Here is a 24,504-nt window from a genome sequence, read left to right on the forward strand (position 1 = left end):
CTCTGCGGCACAGTCTGCACGATAAGAAACGAGCTGACGGTTACAGAAGGAGAAACAGATAATGTGCTGAGAGGGTCGTTCTCACGCACTCGCACGCAAGCTGGCCAGACGCCGAGAGCCAAAGGACACAAAGTTCAGGACACAAAACAAATGTCTTGGTGCCACTTAGGTGACATTTTTTCGACATTTTTTTGTTTGCAGTCTTTCTTGCTTTTCCATAAGTGCATCATAATGTGAATGATGTTGAAAAGTGAAGTTTGTCAATACGATGTCTGTAAATACACGTCACATGTGGATTCGGTGTAACTCGTAAAGGACACGTTATTGAGCTCACACTGAGATGGGGACCTCACACTGTCAGGGTTCCGGGTGCGAATGCTCACCCCTCGCCCCGTGTGTGTGCAGTTTGATTGCTCTCTCTCTCTGATTATGCTTGTTTTCTTTGGATATCCTGGGTTTCTGCACTTACATAAATATGTAAAATATATCATGTATGAAATACATGTAAAATCCATCCATCCATCCATTTTCCAAACCGCTTATCCTACTGGGTCGCGGGGGGTCCGGAGCCTATCCCGGAAGCAATGGGCACGAGGCAGGGAACAACCCAGGATGGGGGGCCAACCCATCGCAGGGCACACTCCTATGGGCAATTTAGCAAGTCCAATTAGCCTCAGCATGTTTTTGGACTGTGGGGGGAAACCGGAGAACCCGGAGGAAACCCCACAACGACATGGGGAGAACATGCAAACTCCACACACATGTGACCCAGGCGGAGACTCAAACCTGGGACCCAGAGGTGTGAGGCAACAGTGCTAACCACTGCACCACCATGCCACCCCCTACATGTAAAATATGTATATATAATATATAAAATACAGGTAAAATAACCATATATAAGAGTCCCATTTAAACATCTTGTTGGGTACATTAGTGTCTCTGAATTGTCTATAGTCTGTGTGCTGTGACTGACTGCCATCCAGTCCCAGGTGTACTCCAGCTCTGTGATGGCCAGCGTGTACCCCAGCCCTGTGATGGACTGGCATCCCCTTTAGGGTGCCCTGCATTTTGATTTCCTGCTATCATGTTCCTGCGTTGGTTCGTATCTGGATGTGCACAGCATGTGGTTTGCACAGCAGTCGGAGCACACGGGGGCTGTTTTTATAGCCCTGAGAAAAAGAAAATGCCTAATTGCAGTATGAACAACAGAGGCGGAAAAACTCTGCTTTGGGTAAAATGTAAATAATGAAATATAATCGTTGAGAAGATTATGGTAAGCATTTAGACAGTTATGATTTTCATTTTCTGTCACTCGCGGAAATTGAGTAGAATATCTGACGGCATGTAAATGTAAAAAACACACACGCGTCTTCCAGGTGTTCTTATATTTGCTTAATAACGTCTGCAGCCCTTGGGCGGCGCGCACAGAGTTAAGGCCAGCCCGGGTTTGACAGCTGCCGGGCGATGCGCATGCGCGGCGGGGGGAGCCGGAGCAGCCCGCAGCCAAGCAAAGCCGCACGGTGTTGTCAGTACGCAAGCGGCTGCGGCTCCATCCCAGCTGCCCGACGAGCGGACCCTGAATGGCACTGGTTACAGTACAGCGCTCGCCCACCCCCAGCGCTACTTCCAGCCCCGCCGTCTCGGTGAGTCGTCGTCTCGGGGCCCCCCCACGCCCTCTGTTTTCCTCGCTGTTTGTCTTTTGGGCTCTTTTCTGCTGCCTTTCAGCCTCCCCGGAGTGCTCATCCGCCAATTTGTGTCCTAAGGTTATGCGTCTGCGCATGCGTGCTGATTATTATATTAAATTGTGATAACGTGATTTTTATTTCTCTTGAAATTAAATTTGCGAGTGATGCATCCTGCAGGGATTTTGTTGTAGAATAATGTACTGTAACGGACTGTACTTTGAGGCAGTTTGCTGCTGATGTAGGTCTGTGTGGAGGAAGCGCAGCTGGTAACCCCGCGGAACTTAGACCCACGTGAAAGTGAACGTACATTTCCATGCTTTACTAAATAGCAGAACTGGAATTTTGGGCGTGAATGTCAGTAAATTAAACCGCACGTTGTTTAATCTGTGCGCACCGTGAAGCCGGCGGTAACCGCCATTCCGCACCCGGCGTTTTTCCTTTCCGGCCCCGTTTCGTTTACGTAGCGCCACTGCTTTCCTTAGCTGTGCTTTTTCATCTTTAATTTTCTGATGGGCAGATGTCTCCGCTATGGACTCGCTGACCTCCACACGAAAGCCACTGGGTACTGGAAAGTCGTCCAGTACCGCGATACTCAGTATCCCTCCAGTGAGCAGATATAACCGGCTGCCTGTGAAACCTGCTCGTTGTCTTTTTCCACCGGATAAAACGTTTCCATCTATCATTATCGAGCGGCCGCTTTAGGGAGTTAACACATTTATGATAACGCACAATATCATATAAACGGTCTTTTTGTAACTTTTTTTATCATCACACTTTAGGGTGGACTTTTTAAACGCAAATATAAAATGCTGGGGTGGGACGGGAAAGTGTTTCACAAGTTGGCCGACGCCGATCGGACGTACAGCGCCCCCCGCATCCTTCTCTGCCGGCTGGCCCTTTGTTCTGCGGTTTGGGGTGGGGGGCACGAGGATCCTGCATCCGCGCGGTGTGGGGACAGGGGACAACAAGGGACAACGCTGTCCTTTTTTCCCTTAACAATTTCTTTGTCAGGTTTCTCTATGTGAATGTTGTGAGTTTTATGTGAGTAAATGTGTTCAGGACAATGACTACTACTAAGTATGTGACAGCGAAAAAAGTGGGAGTATTATTTTTTTAGCTGTATGTAGTCGGTAAGCGTGTGTATATTTATAGGCCTACGTTAAAGAGGGACGTCATTCATATGCATGAGCTGATTAATGTTGCAGCTCAGAGTAAGCTAACTGATTTTATGGTGTTCCGACGAGGACAGCAGCACTGAATCTGAGTTTGTGTATGTATGTTTTCAAAAATAGCACAGGTGTCTGGTTAGTAAGCTGTCTGTCTGTTCCTCTCTCTCTCTTTTTTTGGGGGGTGGGAATTAATTATTCTGAAAAGATGCCATCTAAAACAGAAAGAAGAACTTTATTTGTCCGACAGGACTTTCCAGAGGCAGAGGAAGTATTGACTGAAATGTAAATTGTACTCAGATCCTCCTTGCTGTGGTGTTGGGGGAATTGTGAGGGAGTGCCAATGTTTAACATTGTAGCCTACAGGACTGGGGGGTGGGCAGGAACAGCTGCTGAATGGAGTAATCTTCCTGCATACCTTAGATTCCCACAAACTCCACCGATGTTTGGCAAACTAGTAGAACTTTACTCTGAAAAGAAAAACATGCTTTTCTGTTGTGCAATTTTTCATAACAGTTGTTGCCATTCTCCCCTGTGTGTTCTTGGGTGATAAATCGCTAGCTCACAAATATTATAAAAGTATATGGAAACAGATTACCTGAATTCAAGGAGCTAAGGGCTGAAGTTCATACTTGACTTGCACTATAAATCCTATATTATGATTTGCGACGTCACATTGAGAAATTACAGTTTCAGCATAGTTTTCATATTTCTACTGCGTTTAGGATTCCATCTGAAAATATGCATGGGAGTTTGCAAATATTATGTCCGGCAGTGTTCTGTTGTTGTAGAAACAGCCGCTATAAACTAAAAAATAAAAAAATAAAAAATCAGGTTATGTAAGTGGATGAGCTTATTCCCCTTGGGGTCCTTAGAGGACCAGCTGCCTGGCATATGACCTTAACAAGGAGCCGGCGCAAGCTGTCTCATGAAATGCCTGGAGAAAAGATTTGTTTTTTATTTAAAATTTTTAGTTAATAGATAAATAATGAGTTTGAATTGCTGAATCTGTGGGTCTGATTTGGTTAACAATGTAGTAGGTGTTTTGGATATTTCCTGTGAACTCTTTTCAACGTTAACCTAAAATTTGAATCTCCATAATACTGGTCACGGTGTATCTGCTTACAGCCCCTGTGTTCCAGTCACTGTGAGACCTGACCTTGCATTTCGGTGTCTCTGTAGCCGGAAATCAGCGTCTGACTGTGACAGGCGTCTCCACATTCCCCCCACAGCCTCTATTTACTGGAGGCTGAATAAGTCAGGTGGAAACCCCGAGTTGCCGCGTCCAAGCCCTGCGATCAGCCTGTGTCAGGAACGCTGAACATCTGACCAGACCTTGTTACTCCTGATGCGGTCCAGTGTAGCAGAGAGTCTGCCTAGTAGCACACAGAATCTCTGCTCTCACTGGCTTAGGTGGAAGCTCCCCCCCCCTCGCCCCAGCCAGTGTGCGCTGACGTGGTTGCCGTGGTGACCAGCTTGCACATGCTATATACATGATAGCTTGGTGAATACGAGTAGCATGGTCAAGTGGTTTGGGAGGGGTGTGTTTGTGTCGGTGTTCATTTGCTTGGTCAGTCTTCAGAAATGGTCTGAGGTAATTTTATTGGAAAGCGTGTAAATTAAAAGCAGGCGGAGAGCGAGAGAGAGGTTGTGTGGTTCCTGAGTCATCCTTTCCGTGCCATTATAAAAATGCTAACTTTATTTCTGAGATTACATTAGTTCCACAACCAAAGTCCTTTATCTAATTGTTGAAATGCAGTGGGCTTGTTTAGCTGTGCTCTAAGCTCAGGTTTTATTCAGCATAAATCAGAGGGTACAGAGTGGGTGTCCGTGTGTGTGTCCGTGTGTGAGTGTGTGTGTGCACTCTGTGAGTATGTGTATGTATGTGTGTGTTTGTGTATGTATGTCTATGCACAGCTCTCGCAGGAAGTCTTAGGACACTTGCTTAATTCTATAATAGTGTTGCAAATTTGACAAGCAGTGTTTTAATGTATCTGCACATATCTTCCACACATACATTTTTTTTTAAGTCTCATACTTTTTTTTATTTTTTGACTGACTAATTCAGTTCTGTTCTTGCCATTTTGCTATTAATTGCAATTATAATTGTTGGCTCCCAAAGGACATCTAAACACAAGTGTTTGGTGTTATTGAAAAGGTGTTATTAATTAAAAAGCACCCAGTGAGAGTACTTGGCAGTGCACATTTTAACTTGGAACAGCCTCTTTTAGAGCTAGAATTTGGGATTCAGTTTATTAGTACTTCTAATGAATGTCTTGCTTTAAAAATTCCAGTTGTTTCTAATGTAATATATATTTGTAAACAAATGAAGGAAGTAATGATTTGCATTATAAAACCATTACATTTGCTACATTTTTACTGAATTAAGCAAACGTACCAAGATTTTCTGTGAGCACTTTGTGTCTGTCTGTCTGTGTGTTCAGTGCAGTGATGCGCACACAGGCTGTGCAGCAGCAGGTGTCAGACAGGCTGAGGAACCTGCCTTGCTGGCTGGAACTGAAGCAGATGCTTAAAGCCTCAGTGAGGTATACGGCCTTGAGCTGAGGTGAGGCTGGCTTTGGGGTTAAAGTCAGCAATGAGGAAAGCAGCATGCCAGTGCGGCATGTTTTTGTTTACGTGTTTGTCTGTGCATTTGTGTCTGTGTGTGTGTTTGTCTGTTCGCGTGTGTCTGTGTTTGTGCGTGTGTGTGTACATCATGCCTCTAAGCTCAGCTCTCTCTCTGCCTCCCAGGAGGTTGACAGCGGCGAGGAGGACCGCCGATCCCAGCCCCGGAGGTAAGCCTTCCTCGCCAGCTCGGGTCTGACCCAGGGGGCAGTAGACACGCCCCCAGGTGTGACTGCTTACAAGGCAGCCGTACAAAGCTGTTGCAAAGCATTTGTCAATGCAAGTTTTAAGATTTCATTTGTATGCCGTTTGTGTTTTTTTAACAGTGAAATTGAAACATAACAATGGCAGTTTTTAAAAATCAGAACAATCAACGCTTAAAATGCATAAAAAAAAATTCTCCTTTTATTTTTGCGTGGTATTCGGATTTGGGCAGCCAAATTATGGCATGTTTTGTCTGTTAGCCTCTCAAATCCTGGAGATGTCAAAACTTGATGTTAAAGTTACTGGATTTGAGGTGTTTGTTCCATCTGCCTTCACGGACACTGGAGTTGGTACAGAAAATGCCTGTAAAGTGTTAGTCCTTTACGTCTGTTTTGGTCTTCACACAATTCTCACAAGTACACAGCTGCACAGTACATTGCTCCCAGAGGGCTGATGTTCACCAGCAGGTCGCTCGTTTTGTGCATTAAAATGGATATTGACTGATCATCCGATGTACTTATATTACTGGCCACCAGGGGGCGCTACCGACCACTGCTGAGCTGTCTGCTGGTGTGTAGCGATAAAGATTCCTTTTAATTTTAAAGATCCTACATTTACTCGTTGCTACGGAGCAGCTAAAAGGTCAGGGTGGGGAAAAATTCTTTGACATAGTTTTGTGGTCCCTCGTGATAGTTTTTTCAGATTTCTTTGCCGGCGAATTTTAATTAACATTTCAATGTTCAACAGCCCAGCTATCTTGCTTAAAGTCACTGGCGGTGAATGGAGACAGTGCAGCAAATACAAATGGGCAAGTGCAGTGGGATCGCAAACTTATTGTTAGGGATCACAAACCTATTTTCCCACGCTGACCTCTTAGGGGCTCCGTGTATTGCCGATAACAACGTTTAATGCCAATGAAAATACAGGAACGACACAATTCCTCACTAAGTGCAGTATGTTTAAAATTTAGTAGCAATTTTACATGTCCTTAGGAAATCTACCATAATGAATGTTAACGGCCTTTTCAACATGTTTTAACTTTATTCTTAAAAATCAATAAAAACAGGTTTAATAGGTTTTCTCTGGTTTGCATTGTTAGTAAAAACTGCAGGCGTCTCGAAGTTGCGTCTCACTGTATCTTAACCAGTATTTATCCAAACATACTGACCCTTCTTCAGACTTTGAATTTGGCTACGAGATGTGACACTGGTATGTGTTTTTGAATTGATGTTACATATTTGTGCAGCAAGGCTGGGCCACCCGACACACGTATCTCTATTCACTTGTCATTATGAAATATTACTGAGAGCAAACAGCACAATTTGGCGCTCTTGGCAAAATGTCTGTATTCAAATGGAAAGGATTGTTTAGTAGCAGTCGGTCATTTAAACAGAATGTCCTGGAAGACTGACTAGTGGAGACTGACATCGCCAGGTCACCTGTATTGGTCCTGAATGGTAACAGTTCATCCTTCAGGGCTTTGGGGTGGGGGGTCTGGAGCCAAGGCAGGGAACAACCCAGGATCGCAGGACACACGCCATTCGCTCACACCTACAGGCTATTTGGTAGCTTTAATTAACCCCACTGTGGGGGGAAACCGGAGTACCCAGAGGAATCCCCCTGCTGAACTGGGGAGAGCATGCAAACTGCACACGCACAGGGACCCCTGGCAGGGACTGGTCCCAGAGGTGTGAGACCTCAGCACTAACCACTGCACCACTGTGCTGCCCTATAGCAGTACCTCTAAACCATTAAACGTGCTTTTGTGGAACACAAGATTAATGGCGAATAACGACGCGTCACTGGTCGTTCCTGTAAAAGAACACCTGTGCTGCTCCAGAGCCGCGATTACGGAGTGCGCTGTGCGTGCCTGTGCGTGCCTGTGATTCTCCGCTGGAGCTGGGTGCCAGTAACAGATAGCAGAGGCATTATCGTCAAGCATGACTCATGTCGCTGTTTGTATCCAGTCTGCGTCCGATGAAAGTCTTTTTTTTTGTTATTATGAAATGTGTTTTAGTGGTAAAAGGAAGAGCAACTTCTTGACTGCAAAACAGGAATTATAGTAATGCCGTATGTATCTGGTTTGACTGTTATTAACGTCACTGTGTCTGTCGGTCACCTCCGGCGATCACCTAGATTATCTAATTGTGCGTGAGGGTGTGTGGCAGAGGTGCTTCGCTATTGCTCAACTTTACGGCATATCCCCACGCAGCTGTAATACATGTGGGTATGGATGACTGCATGCCATACCTCGGGGGCAGGAGTGATGTCATTTCCTGTTGGACTGCAGTAAGTGCACATGTGTAAGTGAGAGTATTGTGAAGCGTATAAAGCAGGACCCTCTCCCTCCATCTCCGGCAGTGGGGTGACCTTGTGCCTTATGTAACATGGCACCAAAATTAACTGTGTTATGTGTATGTATGGGGGGAGGGGGCCTGTATGTATTGGGGGGGGGTGTGGGGACTCGTAGAGTGAGACCAGCTGTTTATTTTAGGTATGACCTGTTTTATTGTGCAGTTCAAGTCCTTTTTAGGAAACTGGTATTACCATGACGACCCCCCCCCCCCGTTTGGTGTGGCTGTCGTCTGCCTAGGCTCCTCTACTTATCTGCCCTATGAAAGCAGCGATCCAGACCGCCGGGCTCCCGGTGAGAACGTGTGATGCCGCAGAGGGCCGAGTGGAATTCGCCACAGATGGAATGTACCACTCGAAATTTAAGGGTGGAGAGGGAGGGCCGTGTCCCAGTGCACACACGTAGACACACGCACACACACGCATATGCTGGGTGCCTGACCTCTGACTCCATTCAGGAGCTAGCAGAGCAGGTTTAACAGGCCATCACACAGATCCCGCCAGTCTGGCTGCATCTGTACCCCTGGCATCCAGGTTAGACCTCCTCTCCCCTGATAGGTGTGTGCGCGCGTGCGCCTGTGGCATGTAGTCTGGTTTCTGCATAGACCTTCTCTCCCCTGCTAGGTCTGTGTGCGCCTGTGCAGTGCAGCCTGGCTCCTACCTAGACCACCTCTCCCCTGCTAGGTGTGTGTGCGCCTATGCAGTGCAGCCTGGCTCCTACCTAGACCACCTCTCCCCTGCTAGGTCTGTGTGCGCCTGTGCAGTGCAGCCTGGCTTCTACCTAGACCACCTCTCCCCTGCTAGGTGTGTGTGCGCCTATGCAGTGCAGCCTGGCTCCTACCTAGACCACCTCTCCCCTGCTAGGTCTGTGTGCGCCTATGCAGTGCAGCCTGGCTCCTACCCAGACCACCTCTCCCCTGCTAGGTCTGTGTGCGCCTATGCAGTGCAGCCTGGCTTCTACCTAGACCACCTCTCCCCTGCTAGGTCTGTGTGCGCCTGTGCAGTGCAGCCTGGCTTCTACCTAGACCACCTCTCCCCTGCTAGGTGTGTGTGCGCCTATGCAGTGCAGCCTGGCTCCTACCTAGACCACCTCTCCCCTGCTAGGTCTGTGTGCGCCTATGCAGTGCAGCCTGGCTCCTACCCAGACCACCTCTCCCCTGCTAGGTCTGTGTGCGCCTATGCAGTGCAGCCTGGCTTCTACCTAGACCACCTCTCCCCTGCTAGGTCTGTGTGCGCCTGTGCAGTGCAGCCTGGCTCCTATCTAGACCACCTCTCCCCTGCTAGGTCTGTGTGCGCCTGTGCAGTGCAGCCTGGCTCCTACCTAGACCACCTCTCCCTTGCTAGGTCTGTGTGCGCCTGTGCAGTGCAGCCTGGCTCCTACCTAGACCACCTCTCCCCTGCTAGGTCTGTGTGCGCCTATGCAGTGCAGCCTGGCTCCTACCTAGACCACCTCTCCCCTGCTAGCTGTGCGTGTGCCTATGTGGTGTAGCCTGGTTCCTGTCTAGACCACCTCTCCCCTGCTAGCTGTGCGTGTGCCTATGTGGTGTAGCCTGGTTCCTGTCTAGACCACCTCTCCCCTGCTAGCTGTGCATACACGTGAGCCTATGTGGTGTAGCCTGGTTCCTGTCTAGACCACCTCTCCCCTGCTAGGTCTGTGTGAGCCTATGTGGTGCAGCATGGCTCCTACCTAGGCCACCTCTCCCCTGCTAGCTGTGCGTGTGCCTATGTGGTGCAGCCTGGCCCCCGCCTCTCTCTGATACATGTCCTCCTCTCTCTTGCTTGCCGCTTCCTTCATCTCCACTTGGTTCCCTGCCGGTGTGTTTGAGGGGTGGCCCAGCGGATGATGCCATGTCAGACTTGTGGTTGCTGTAATCTACCACACGCCCCCCAGCACCACCACTATTGCCTGTGTATGGCAGTGCACAGGGACATGTGTCCCCGCCCAGCGGAGGCCTCATTGCGTTTGTCACAAGATTGTGTTTGGGGCCGTGGTCACATTTTGACCCCCCCCCCCCCAAACTCAGAGAATGGGAAACAGCTGTCTCTCAGTGTAAGATGAAAGTGTGCTGGGGGTAACTCAGGGAGGACTGAGAGGCACAACACCGTGTCTCAACCCTTCCCTCGAAAAACTTGCAACACTACCGGCGTTGCAAAACGAGAATACATGGCAGAAAAACCACATGAAAGACCAATGAGTGTCAGGCTTTGGTGTCTGGTGCCGTAGGACAGAGAGGGCCACATGCAGTTACGGTTTTACACCTCTTCTGTGTCAGAAAGCTTAGGAAAGCTGCCATCCAACAACCTGTATCGTTTTGTCTGTTTTCACCCTTTTTCGTCTGCTTTCACCCTTTTTCATCTGCTTTTGCCCATTTTTATCTGCACTTGCCTGTTTTTGTCTGCTTTCACCCTTTTTCATCTGCTTTTGCCCATTTTTATCTGCACTTGCCTGTTTTTGTCTGTTTTCACCCATTTTCGTCTGCTTTCATCTGCTTTCACACTTTTTCATCTGCTATTGCCTATTATCTGCTGATTGTGTGTGTTGTCTGTGTCAGCATCTGCTCCTCTGAATCTGCAAGGCCCTGAGTTTTCTGTCTCTGTTTCCCAGAGGGCCCCCCCTCTTAAAGCCTATAGGAGGTACGTAACCTGATTTGCCCCAGTAATGCACCCAGTCACATTAAATGAGTTGAAACGCTGTAAAATCCCACCAGCTGAATGTGTGCCTGCCTGTCTGGGAGGGCAGCCAGTGTTTGCCGGGTCTCCAGGGACAACGGAGCGAACATCCTCCATTTCTTTATTTATTTCTTTGGCTCAGTAACGAACTTCAGCTGGACCTGGTCCCGTGCTATCAATGTCACAAGTCACTTTTTTGAGGCCACCAAGCACCTCCGATATACATCGTGCTGATCTTACAAGTTGAGCCTCTTCATCTGTAGGGTTCATTTCATCACATTCATTTGCCTGAGGTCATTCCCGGTTAAGCAGAACCCCAGAGCTGTCTGTTCAAAGTGGCACCTGATTGGATGGCTCATGGCAGACCTATTGTTGAGCTTCTCTCTCTCTCTCTCTCACACACACACACACACACGTTCATGAGTCTCAACATTGTCAGAAAACAAGGAGCCTGCAGAGAAATGCAGTTCCGGACTTGTGTTACTGCCGAGAGGTTCATGCCGACAGACCCACAGCACATGTGTCCTGTCTGGCTTTGCCAGGTCCCAAACCTGCTCCTGTACTCCACCAACAGCATCAGGAAGTAAGTGGACCCCAGTGGAAATCCAGTCTGGCACTGGGTTGAGGAAACCCCCGGCAAGCCTGTGCACTGGGTCACGCAGAAATCCGGCAGTGAACCTGTATGACACGTCAGACAGTGCCTTTGATCTCCGCTCTGCTTTATGAAAGGAAAACTAATCACCAAACTAGTTCTAAACAGTCTACCAGCAACATACTTTCTTTAAATGTGTTAGAGGTGTGATGCACGGGTGTGTGACTTGTAAATATGCTGTGCCCTTGTGCGAGAGCCAGTCTGCTTCCTATCAGAGGCTGAGCTGCTCTGTCCGGCGCTATCGCCCTATGTTTCCTTTAAATGTGTTTAACGTAGATTCGAATCCTGAATTTAAGTCCCGTTAAACGCTGGCGGATGTCTGCTGCTGAATTTACATCGGTACACTTTTCAGCCCATCTTTCAGATATCTGCTCCATGCTCCCAGGATTTCACATTGGGGAGGTTTGTGTTTGAGTGTGTGTGGGGGACTGTTCATCACTTTGAGTGGATTTAAACTGGGTGCCTATTGAACAATGCAAGAAAATAAGCATTTGGTAATTACGCATTCCTTGGAGGAAAAAAAACTTTATGTGCATAGCTCATGTTTCAAACTGCCGTGTTGATCATTTTATATAAAACACGAGCCAGCGGAGCTGAGCCACTGATGCAGAGGGTGCGTCAAAGGGGCTCTCAAACTTTGTGAGTTCTTCCCCTTCGTCGCTGCAAAGGAGCCGGCGGCATCGTGTCTCTCCAGGTCCCTTGGCCCTGGGCGGGTCCCCGCCAAAGCACATGTCCGCGGCTCCTCCCTCCCGCTTCGCTTTCACGCAGCAAATACTAGCGGCGCAGTCCGTCTCCGGGAAGGCATGTGAAACCAGTGGAAAATACCGGTCCGGTTTACCCAGCTGATTGTAAACGTGTTTGTTTTATTTAAGGAAGATATAGCTAATTTTGGTGCCCTTAGTCTGTGCCTCCGTGTTGGCATTTAAACTGGTAGCCTGGACAAGTATTTGTTGACACAGCGAATTGAAAATAGTTCGAAGTTTTTTTTTTTTTTTTTTACATTTTTTTTTAAGTCGAGCCGGATCCGCTGTTTCTCACCTCGTTTGACTTCGTTTCGTCTCATCTCTCACTGTTAGAGTTGTTGTGGTTGTATTTGGCAAGAAGCCCGGATCTCTTGTAAAACGTGGATATAAAACAATTGATCGGTACAGAATATCTTTGTTGGGTACATACTGTAGTGGAAATTTTTTTACGGGATTTAAACTGTTGTAAGTATAAATATAAGGCGAAGTTTTGCACCGGATCGCCGGCGTCCCCGGTCTCCCATATTGCTGACTAGTCGGACTCCTTGGTCGCTGAGACATGGCTGGTGCGGAGTGAGCAGGACCTCGCCACTGGCCCCGGGCCCCATGACCCTGGGCGGCTTGACGGCTGCGAGGCGCTCCGCGGCGGCGGGCTCCTTCTGCTCTTGCTGCGGGGCCAAGATGATGCCGTATTTCTGCGAGAACGCGGTGGTGTCTCACAGCCAGATCAACCAGATGTGAGTACCTCTGTTCTGAGCACCGGGCACACGCTCAAAAACAAACCTCGTAGCTTTCTACTTTATATAGGCTAATATTGAATCTACATAATTAAAAGATCTTTCCAATAACCTACAAATCCAAGTCAGTGCATTTAATTTGTGTCCGATTTGAAGAAATAAGCAGTACAGTAAAGTCGGGTACATGCGGCGTGTTTATCGGCACTTGACAAAGTGTGTTTCTGTGCGGGGTCTGGGATGCTTTTGCCCAGATTCCTGTTCCCTTCCGTTCTGTGAGAGCAGCTGAAATCCTGTGAAGTGTAACATCGTGGTATTTCTCGGACAGCGGATGTGATGGCGTTTAGCTGAACTTCCTCCCTGTTGGGAAAGAACGTGCGTGGGAGTCCGGTCGCGTGCCGGGGGATGGTTTCAGGCGTGGGGCGTCTGACCAGGAAGCTGGCATCCCGTCCGAAATGCACGTCTGTTCGTTTAACATAAGTTCACTTATACCCCCCGCCCCAAACTTTCACCGTATTCCTTTATCTTTGTCAGAGGTTTTTAATCTGTTGTACAGAACAATGAAAACGATCGGGGAATATATGGCGACGTGTTATGGTGTATTTTGTTGAGCGTGTGTTTTTAAATAAAGGTTTTTTTTTTTTTGAGACGTTCAGTAAGCAGACCCCGAGGGACTTAGATACGTATTGTATTACACAAACATTCAAGCAGAAGTACCATTAAAGGTCAGCTGTTTGCAGTGCCTTGTGCAGATTAACACGGGTGTAGCTGTCAGCATCACCGTGTCCCTGATTCGCTTAGTGTCTCCTCAGCGTGTGGTGCTGCCGTCTCTCAGGACGTTTCCTCCCGCAGTGACACTGGTCCAGAGAGCTGTACCCGGGCTCGGTCCTTAATGGCGATGAGTCACTATGTAACAAACACCCAGAACATATATCATGCAAGGTTTTCAGCCGCCCCCCCCCCCCAAACTCTGCCTCATTCCTTAATTAAATGATTGAATTGATTGTATGAGATTTATGCTCTTTCTGAAGTGTTATCAATTGCTAAAACAAACCTTCAGTTTCTCGAGAGAATCTGGGGGAGAGTCTAATCCTCTGTGAATATTCTGCGGGGGTGTTGCTCTGAGGCCATTCGCTGGTCTGTGCCCCCACCCTGGTCGCTTTCGTAAGAAATGTGCACTTCCTGGGTTGTTGTACCCTTGGTTGATGGAACGTGAACTGGGTGTGGACTCTCCAGGGATTCGCTGCCCTGCGTCATCGGGCAACTGCACCTGGTGGCCTGAGGTGTTTAGTGTGCTCCTGTGTCTGAGCCCAGTGGCTTAGCCTGAAGGTTTGAGGCACAACCTGCATGGTGTCAAGCGGAGATGCTGAGTAGGAGTGTGTGTGTGTGTGTGTGTGTGTGTTTATCCCTGCTGATCCAAGCATACCGATGGCCCTAATGATTTTACCAGTGTGTTTTCTAGATTGCTAAGATCAAACCAGCACGTTCTATTTTTTTTTCTCACGTACTTAAGCATTTTTTTCCCCTGAAGTCAGCCCTCCATGCCGGGTAGCAGGGATAGCAGAAAGCAGCGCTTGCAGGAGTCTGAGGACGGGAAGAACCTCTGGGGAAAAATCAGAGTGGAGAGAAGGTTCCGGAGAGGTGGAAGGTCTAAATACGGAGCAGTCGGGCTCCTCGTAATTTGTGACGGGACGCAGCATAACTGCAGGAAGTGTTACTCGGAAACCGACATTGTTCCAGTGATTGAAGCTGGTCCAGTGCAGTAACAGTGGCACGCATTAAGTCTGAGAGCAGCATGTTTGTGTTGGACTGTGAAAGTGCTCGCCTCTCAGTCCAGCCTTGCTCTGTCCTCTCAAGCGCCAGTAGGTCACCCCATTCCGCATTTCCTTGTCCGTGAATCTCCCTGGGAAATTCCCCCTCTCCTCCTGAGAATAGTCATATTTCTCTGATTGGCCAAGGAGTGTCTGGACTAGACCAATGAGCGGAAGTGGGGGGGGAGGGGTCTTGTTCTGAAGCAGCTTGTAAGGTCCTTGACTTGTTGGCTGAGGTTCTGGCCAGTAAGAGGCCAGTTCTGGTCATGGGCCCCTCTGGGTGTTAAATTAATCTCCCACTGTTGGTCCCTGGGCCATTTTGAGTTTGTCATGGGTTGTCTCCCGGGGCGATATAATTCCACGCTCTTCGCTACTGATGCCCCCCCCCGACTTGCCCTACTTCCGCTATATTTATCTTTTTTCCCGTTGGCTGACTCATATGGGCATGAGCAGGTGGGGTTACAGAGGTCCCACATCTCTGCTAGTCAGCCTCGCCCCTTCCATAGTCATGATTGAGTCTGTGCCCTAACAAGTCCTGTCTGTTTATGATGCCTGTTTAACCTAACCCCCCCCCCCCCCCCCCCCCCCACGGTGAGTCGTATTGGCATCATGTTGTCAGTCACTGCCTACTTTAGACCAATGGGAGCCAGCAGAGGAGGGGCAGTTGTCAGTGACTGCTCACTGTGATTTTCGAGATGGAGGATGTCTTCACACGGCTGGGCTTTGGAGAGCTGAAAATGAGTCAGTAAAATAAAAACCTCACTTGCCCCTTTGCCTCCAGGGATGACCTGGCCTTCTGTGTCAGCCATGGGATCCATTTCTTAGGGTCTTTCCCAAAACCACAGTGAACCACAGTTCAGAAAGAGACCAGGAAGTAAATGCAGAACAAAATACTGTCATGTTAAACCAGGCCCCATATTCATTAAACTACCCATCTACCATCTGTCAGTCATGACCCATGAGTTTTAGATGATGGTATAGAACAACAGGAAGTGGGTTGGAGGACAACAGGAAGTGGGGGCCAGGGTCAGGTTTTGGCACCGGGAAAGAGATTATGGGATTGTTGACGGCCTCCACTCTGGGTGTGATGGCTGTGGTTTGCAGCACTTCTCATTGCCTCATTTCCTGAACATGACTTCTGAGAAGTGGACTTGGCTTAGACTGCCCGTGGCTCTTGTGGTTTTTTGCAGGGTAGTACAGTACCACTGGTAGCATGGGGAGGTGAAGAAGACCGACTAAAGACCTGCAGGGCGGGTTGTACTGGCACAGGTTTGCAGTGGAGAGAGCTGCCAGAGGCACTGAGGTTTCTGGGTCAGGGCCACGAAGGGTCCTTCTGCTGTACCTTTGAGCCAGGTGCTTATCCCACATGTCCTCTGGCTGCGTGAATGGAAAAATACTCAAGACGTGCAGGAAAAGCAGATGGATGGAGCAAATCAATGAAAAAAAAATGGAGCAGTGAGCTTTGGCCCTGCATGTGTCTCAGGGACAGGATACTGGCAGGATCAGTGAGGCGCGTGATGCAGCGTCGCCCTGGGTTGGCCTTGGCTGCAGAGTGAGACGGTGCTGTTATGCGGGTCCCTGTAGCTGGCTGTGGAATAGAGCCCCTCCCCCAGTGGTGTACACCCTCCGTGGACCAGCTTTATGGGACAGAAACAGCCAGTGAGGATGGGGGTGCACAGGGTGGAATTGGGGAAGTGCTGCTTTTCTCTGACTGTCCCCCACCCTGCTTTTCTCAGCATCAGTGAGAGCTTCCTGACCGTCAAGGGTGCGGCCCTCTTCCTGCCCCGTGGAAATGGCTCCTCCCCTTCCTCTGTGTCACGCATCACCCAGCGTTGGAACAAACACGCAGGTAACCATGCCGATGGCTAGCCGCAGTACAGGTTCACTGCTGTTGGGTGTTTTAGTTCAGGCAGATTTGGTTTAACATTGTAGAAGCTGGACCCCTGTTGTTGTAGTTTAATTTTAATGTCAGCTATGTCAGCAAGATTAGCAGTACAGGATACTGTCAAGGTGAAAATGTACAGTCAGCTTTCCCAGTGGTGTTACATTGAGTTGGATTGTAAGAACGGTCACTCTGGATGGCGCCTACTTGAGGAGCTTTCTGATTGGGTTACGCTTACCTAAGATGCTTTCTGATTGGGTGCTGCATACCTGAGGAGCTCTCTGATTGGGTGCCGCATACCTGAGGATTGGATGTCATTCTCACCGCCTCTTATGTGGTCCCTCAGGTGACCTCCAGCAGCACCTGCAAACCATGTTCACTCTGCTTCGTCCAGAGGACAGCATCCGCCTGGTAAGTCCCCCCCGCCCCAAGCATTTGCTCAGGCCACTGATTGCCTGGTCACATGCAGAAAGGAGCTGTTATAATACCCCCCCCCCCCCCCCAAGGCGGTGCGGCTGGAGAGCTCCCACCCCCAGTGGACGCGCTACATGGTGGTGGTGTCCACCAATGGCCGCCAGGACACTGAGGAGAGCGTGGTGCTGGGGATAGACTTCAGGTCCAGTGACAGGTCAGCTGATCTGGGAGGGGGGAGGTGCCTTATCTGGCAGCCGAGTGTGTGCGTGGCTGTTATCTGAAGGCAGCGTGCGTGTGTGTCTTATCTAACGGCTGTGTGTGCCTTACAGTTTGTGTACTATTGGCTTGGTGCTGCCCCTGTGGAGTGACACGCTAATTCACCTGGATGGAGACGGGTAAGAAATCATCCCTGTCTGCCTGTGTCTGTGTGTCTTTGACAGTCTGTCTCTCTGTATTCCAGTGTGTCTGTCTCTCTGTATTCCAGTGTGTCTGTCTCTCTGTATTCCAGTGTGCCTGCCATTGTCTGTGTCACTGGCCCTGTTCACATCTGGTATAAACATGCGTTCTGGGTGCGTTCTGCGTTCTTTAGTATCAGACTCTCCCAATCCATTCTCATGGAAACCTTGTGAAACTGCACATCGTTAAAGTTCCGTGCAAATCCGCAAATTGATTGTGTAAGAAGTGAATTTATTAAAGATGTTTTGAAATTTGCACAGATCATCTATTTAATGGGCTCTTTGATGAACCTTCCTTATTTATGTCAAAGCTGCTCCACGCTTTAATGCCAGGCGTGAACGGGCACCGTCCGCTTGTGATGGGATCGCCCAGGGCCCGTGGTGATGCCAGGCGTGAACGGGCACCGTCCGCTTGTGATGGGATCGCCCAGGGCCCGTGGTGATGCCAGGCGTGAACGGGCACCGTCCGCTTGTGATGGGATCGCCCAGGGCCCGTGGTGATGCCAGGCGTGAACGGGCACCGTCCGCTTGTGATGGGATCGCCCAGGGCCCGTGGTGATGCCAGGCGTGAACGGTCACCGTCCGCTTGTGATCGGATCGCTCAGGGCCGGTGGTGATGCCAGGCGTGAACGGTCACCGTCCGCTTGTGATGGGATCGCTCAGGGCCCGTGGTGAGGCCAGGCGTGAACGGGCACCGTCCGCTTCTGATGGGATCGCTCAGGGCCGGTGGTGATGCCAGGCGTGAACGGGCACCGTCCGCTTCTGATGGGATCGCTCAGGGCCCGTGGTGATGCCAGGCGTGAACGGGCACCGTCCGCTTCTGATGGGATCGCTCAGGGCCCGTGGTGAGGCCAGGCGTGAACGGGCACCGTCCGCTTCTGATGGGATCGCTCAGGGCCCGTGGTGATGCCAGGCGTGAACGGGCACCGTCCGCTTGTGATGGGATCGCCCAGGGCCCGTGGTGAGGCCAGGCGTGAACGGGCACCGTCCGCTTGTGATGGGATCGCCCAGGGCCCGTGGTGATGCCAGGCGTGAACGGGCACCGTCCGCTTGTGATGGGATCGCTCAGGGCCCGTGGTGAGGCCAGGCGTGAACGGGCACCGTCCGCTTGTGATGGGATCGCTCAGGGCCGGTGGTGATGCCAGGCGTGAACGGGCACCGTCCGCTTGTGATGGGATCGCCCAGGGCCCGTGGTGATGCCAGGCGTGAACGGGCACCGTCCGCTTGTGATGGGATCGCCCCGGGCCGGTGGTGATGCCAGGCGTGAACGGGCACCGTCCGCTTGTGATGGGATCGCCCAGGGCCCGTGGTGAGGCCAGGCGTGAACGGGCACCGTCCGCTTGTGATGGGATCGCCCAGGGCCTGTGGTGATGCCAGGCGTGAACGGGCACCGTCCGCTTGTGATGGGATCGCTCAGGGCCGGTGGTGATGCCAGGCGTGAACGGGCACCGTCCGCTTGTGATGGGATCGCTCAGGGCCGGTGGTGATGCCAGGCGTGAACGGGCACCGTCCGCTTGTGATGGGATCGCTCAGGGCCGGTGGTGATGCCAGGCGTGAACGGGCACCGTCCGCTTGTGATGGGATCGCTCAGGGCCGGTGGTGATGCCAGGCGTGAACGGGCACCGTCCGCTTGTGATCGGATCGCTCAGGGCCGGTGGTGATGCCAGGCGTGAACGGAGCCTCTGACACTCTGCCCTCTTTCTCTTACAGGGGTTTCACTGTGTCCTCTGTCAACAGAGTCCACATCTTCAAGCCTGTATCAGTGCAGGCCATGTGGTGAGCTTACCGCCCTGCCCCTGTTCCTCTACCCCAGCGTCCTCCCCAGTGCCCTGACTGGACATGCGTGCCCCCCCCCCCCCCCCCCCCCGCCTTCAGGTCCGCGCTGCAGTCCCTCCACAAGGCCTGCGAGGTGGCTCGCTGCAACAACTACTACCCGGGCAGCCTGTTCCTCACCTGGCTCAGCTACTACCAGAGTCGCGTGGCCTCGGAGCAGGTCTGCATCAACGAGTGGAACGCCATGCAGGACCTGCAGTCGCACCGTGCCGACTCGCCCGTGCTCTTCACCGACGTGTGAGTGACTGCCCACCGAGGGTCTAAATGTAGCAGCACTGATTTACTGATGGGGGGGCAGAAGAGGACAGGCAGGGGCAGGTGGCTGGGGGGGGTGCTCTTAGAGAGAGTGTCAGAGGCGGCATGTAGGGCGCTGATGTTATATTTACTAAAGAGAAAGTCCGAGTTCTGCTGCCAGGGGGTGGATTCTGGGCCCCAGCTTTGGAGTGAGAAATTCTGTCGGAATATCATACGGAATACCATAGGCTTCCAGAGGTCTGACTGTGACTGTGGGTGGAAGAGAGGAAGTATAGGGAGGAATGTGGAGTGAAGGACAGTGTTTTAGGAGCTTTGCTGGGGCTCCTTACCTTGCCGTGCTGGGTCTCCTTACCTTGCCGTGCTGGGGCTCCTTACCTTGCCGTGCTGGGGCTCCTTACCTTGCCGTGCTGGGGCTCCTTACCTTGCCGTGCTGGGGCTCCTTACTGAGCTCTACACGCGGCCGTACCCTTGTTCCTGCTCATGTGGCTTTCTCCCACAGCTGTCTCAGTTACACTAACTCGGCTCAGGAAGGAACACTTTATCTAAGTGTTACTGTGCTTAAGGGTCTGGTCACTTGGGGTGGGGGGGGGCACACAGGGTGTAAATATGTAAATAGATTGATAAAGCAGTGTGACTGGTCTGCAGGCCAACAGAACGTGAACGTACTGAGAGGCTCATCAAGATGAGGCTGAGGGAGATCATGATGCAGAAAGACCTGGAGAATGTCACCTCCAAGGAGGTGGGTCTGGCTTCGCCCCACTCCCCGCCAGCCCCTCCCCACTCCCCCCCACCCCTGGCTACATGTCCCCTCACATTCATGTTTGGGTTAGCGGAGTCTCAGGTTCAAACCCCCTCTCCCTAAGACTTCCACTTTCCTTCATTAACCGATCCGCCTCCTGCTGCCCAAATTCTGAATGACCACAAGCATTATGAGTTAATGTCTCCCACTGACTAAACCTGCCCCCCGCCCCAGATCCGCACTGAACTGGAGATACAGATGGTCTGTAACCTGCGTGAATTTAAGGAGTTCATCGACAATGAGATGATCGTCATCCTGGGCCAGATGGACAGCCCCACGGAGATCTTTGACCATGTTTACCTGGTATGTGCACCGTGCGCTCCCTCCTCCACCCCAGCATTCATTGGTGTCTACAGGGACCGTCATGAACGCTGTCCTCTCTTACGTTGGAACAGGGCTCCGAGTGGAACGCTTCCAATCTCGAGGAGCTTCAGAACAGTGGGTTAGTGAGCCCCCATCCCGCCCCCCACCCACCCACCCCCGTCTCACAGTGCTGAGGTTAAACCCCCTCTCCCCCTCCCCCATAGGGTGAGGTACATCCTGAACGTGACTCGGGAGATCGATAACTTCTTCCCCGGCCTCTTCGAGTACCACAACATCCGCGTGTACGATGAGGAGGCCACCAACCTGCTGGAATACTGGAATGACACCTACAAGTTCATCTCCAAGGCCAAGTGCGTCCATCTGTCCGCGTGCCTGCTTGTCAGTGCCCCCCCCCCCCCACGTCATGCCCCTAACACCCTCCTGTACACACCTCAGGAAAGCGGGGGCCAAGTGCCTGGTGCACTGTAAGATGGGCGTCAGCCGCTCGGTCTCCACGGTGATCGCCTACGCCATGAAGGAGCACGGCTGGGACCTGGAGCGCGCCTTCCATCACGTCAAGGAGCGCCGCGCCGTGGCTAAGCCCAACCCCTCCTTCATGCGGCAGCTGGAGGAGTACCAGGGCATTCTGCTGGCCAGGTGGGGGCGCTATCTGCCTCACTTCTCTGTCGATCCCTCTCTCTCGTCTCTCCCACACGTTCCCTCTCCTCATCTTTCAGTTTCCATAGAGATGTCACAGATGCTTCCGGTCATGTGATGTCAGCAGCTCCAGATTGTTCTGTGGGGCCCCGCCCCCTAATTATATGTAGCGTACTTTTGCCTCCAATTCTGGGTTTTTGTTTCCTCCTTTGTTCTGGCTTTTGTCGCTGGGTTTTCGCATCCCCGATGCTGCCAAAGTGCTTTGTGACAGCTGTGTAGAGGAAGGTGGTATACAGTGACGTGAGGCGTGGCACCCTTGCCGTTCCGACTTTAAAGGATTTTGCTCCCCCTGTTTTTCATTATCCAGCAAACAGCGGCACAACCAGCTGTGGCGTTCCCACTCGGACAGCGACGTCTCGGCGACTCCACAGCGACCCCGCAGGTTGCTCAGCAACAACACCAACAACAACGCTGTGCCCTCGCTGCGGCACTTTCTGGGCATGGCCGTGCTGAAGGCGCTAGCCGGGGAGGCCGCGGAGGCCGTGGCCCTGGCAGGCGAGAGCGAGCCCCCTGTCACAGGCAGCTCATCAGGGGCGCCAGCAAGCTCGTCTGAGTCTAACAGCCCCGGCGGTTCTGTGGAGACGCCATCCTCTCCGTCGCTGGCGTGGCAGAAAGACCCCCTATGGCTTCCTCCGGCAAGTCCACAGGCAGCCAACATAGCACCTGAAGACGGGACAGGCGGCTCATCTCCGACACCCAACCCAGTGCTGCCTCTGTCTGTTCCTGCTGTCGAGCCAAAACTGGAAACCTCAGAACTGCAAATGGCGGCTGTCAGCCGGTCGCAGCCGTCCACCTATGTGCCTGAACAAAACTCAGAACCTCTTCCTGCATTTGAGCCCGAGCCTGCAGTTTCCGAAACCTCAGCCATAAGACCCAGCGAGTTGGCCATACCACGATCTAAGGGCGAGCAGAATGGCAGCCCATCATCTGCTGGGACGCCCATGGCAGTCAGCCCTCTTGGCTCGTCAGGGGGCAGTCTGCTCTTGGGTCCTCAGATCAGTGATGACAATAACAACCCCAGTGACACAGGTCTCACCAATGTCCCGGGGTCCTCCCACCTCAGCACAGATAGCATCGATTTCTTTAGTGCCCGGGAAAAGTTTCTTAGCCTGTCTCAGGATTCTCAGGCCTGCCTGCTAGCCGAACAGGCATCTCCCCGGACGGCCCACGCTAAAAGCCCCAGCCAGGACATGCAGCCTCTGCTGGAAGACCTCAATGGCATGCCAGGCCCCGAGAAGCAAGGCACGGTGAGCAGTACTGGCAACACTCGTGTTTTTTCCACTTTATTCTGTAAGACAGTGCCACCTGCTGGAGAATACAAGTTTGCAAAATGTGTCTGTGTACAAGTGTAGTGTTGAGGCGTGTAAAAATGCTTGTGCAGTTGTCAGCTTGTGGCTGCTTTATGTCACCTTGTGTTAGAGGTTTAATCTGTGTCTGTGTTCCCCTTCTCCCCCCTGACCCCCCAGCCTGAAGACGACAGGGAATTTGCTTCTGAGATTAGTTCTGCCCCCTCAAGACCTAAGAAGGAGGATGGCGTCTCTGTTCGCCACATTGTCACTGAACTGGAGTCCGTGTCATACACTGTGTCCCCTGTCAGCCAGCTGGGGCCCCGGGGCCCCCCTCAAGGGGAGGAGCCAGAAGTGTCAGGGTGCCAATCACCTTCCTCCCATCCAGATTCCCCCTCCCTGCAGCCTCCTGATTGGCTGTCGGGATCAGTGCGCCGTGCCACCAAACAACTTGAGCAGAAACTGAAGCAGGAGCTGCATCCTTCTGGGCCATGCCTGCCCACCTCCCCCACAGCAATGGGGGGTGGCTCTGTCCCTGTCCCACAGGAGAAGGGGTGCGAAAATGGCGCATCTGTATGTCAGCGTGCGGGAATCTCTGACCTATATGCCTCCCATCAGCCGAATGTCACCGCAGATGGCCTGCTAGGCTCAGAGCCGCTTCAGCTGACAGTGCGCTTGGCAGGTGCGACGGAGCAGGAGACCAACGCGGACGGCGAATTGGAGGAGACGCCCTGGCAGGGAGACCGGCTGACGTGCAGCATACAGGACCTGAAGAAGATCCAGGAGACACTGCGGGAGCTGCAGGCCTTCCTGCATGAGGCTGGAGGGTCAGGGGGCGTGGCTAAAGCCAGACCAGAAGTGCCTGACGGAGGGGAGGCGGAGCCTTGCACAGACACCATCCAACAGAGAGCGGTGGAGCTGGAGGCTCGGATCCGGCAGGCAGGCCTGACCCCCCCCTCCCTGATGAAGCGCTCCGCCTCTCTGGCCAAACTGGATCGTCTGGAACTCTCCACCAATGACTTGAGCGACTGGGACCTCTGCTCTCCTCCAGCCCCTCCCAGCCCTTCACAGCCCCAACTGGCTCCTGCACTGCATCCCTGTCTCCACCCCACCCCGGACGATGCCTCCAAGAAGCAATGCGTCCTGCCGCTGTGGCCCCCTGAGCCCAACTCCAACCCAGTGGTCTCTCTCAGGACTGAAGGTTCCCAGAACCCTGACCCTGATCCTGACAGCCCTTATTCGCCCCCCAACAGAGAAAGGGATGGGGCACAGGATGCGTGCGTGGCAGTGCGGCTGCCACATGGCAGGACCCACCCCCTGTGGCGACCCAGGAGGGCCATCGACAAAAAGCGAGCCGCGGTGTTTGTGTACAACACCATGTGACCCATGTCATGTGACCCACCTCATGGCTCTAGTAATAGTGAAAGTGTATGGCCCGCATTCTGGAACGCATAAGACAATCGTTCCCTGGGTGGGGGGCGGGGTGGGGGGAGTTTGCTGTGGGTCGGAGAGATGTGTGTTGTGTGTTTTAGTCTGCATGTGTGAGATGCCAGTAGGTCTGCACTGTGGCAGTTACAAAAGAGAAAATCAGAAATGGGCGTGGTTTCTCAAAATGTGCACTTTACTCTGTGTTTTATGTGTTTTTTTTACATGGGGGATTTTTAATACAGTCAGGGATGGCTTGTGTGTCTTATGTATGTAATGTACAGAAATGTCAGGTGTTCCGATTTTTATTTTTAAAGCCTTTTCTTTTTTTATTGTGCTTACACTGTGACTATTAAAGATATAAAATTAAAGAAAGCTGGAATAATATTTGTTGTTTGTTTGAAGTCCGCAAACTGCGCGTCACTCGGTGGCCACAAGGGGGCAGAAAAGCCATGGCGTGACCACGTACAAAATCGCGAGTCACTAACCGGCT

The 24,504-nt window shown here is 51.6% G+C and overlaps 1 protein-coding gene across 2 annotated transcripts; it reads left to right on the top strand.

The window, feature by feature from the left end:
* LOC125711875 (protein phosphatase Slingshot homolog 2-like) lies at positions 1 to 24,386 on the top strand. 2 transcript variants are annotated; one of them, XM_048981290.1, is made up of 15 exons: positions 1 to 1,643; positions 5,603 to 5,646; positions 16,379 to 16,491; positions 16,871 to 16,935; positions 17,031 to 17,152; positions 17,268 to 17,333; positions 19,104 to 19,169; positions 19,269 to 19,463; positions 20,127 to 20,220; positions 20,455 to 20,583; positions 20,676 to 20,722; positions 20,808 to 20,954; positions 21,040 to 21,240; positions 21,608 to 22,547; positions 22,767 to 24,386. In XM_048981290.1, the coding sequence occupies exons 1-15, from the start codon at positions 1,581 to 1,583 to the stop codon at positions 23,967 to 23,969; spliced, it is 3,495 nt and encodes a 1,164-aa protein (XP_048837247.1). In that variant the 5' UTR covers positions 1 to 1,580; the 3' UTR covers positions 23,970 to 24,386. The 2 variants fall into 2 exon arrangements, with proteins under 2 accessions (XP_048837247.1, XP_048837246.1); XM_048981289.1 differs by lacking the exons at positions 1 to 1,643; positions 5,603 to 5,646 and adding an exon at positions 11,966 to 12,834.
* The last annotated feature ends 118 nt before the right edge of the window (positions 24,387 to 24,504 follow it).

The sequence above is a fragment of the Brienomyrus brachyistius genome, chromosome 17, assembly GCF_023856365.1.
Source record: "Brienomyrus brachyistius isolate T26 chromosome 17, BBRACH_0.4, whole genome shotgun sequence".
Classification (NCBI taxonomy): Eukaryota; Metazoa; Chordata; class Actinopteri; order Osteoglossiformes; family Mormyridae; genus Brienomyrus; species Brienomyrus brachyistius.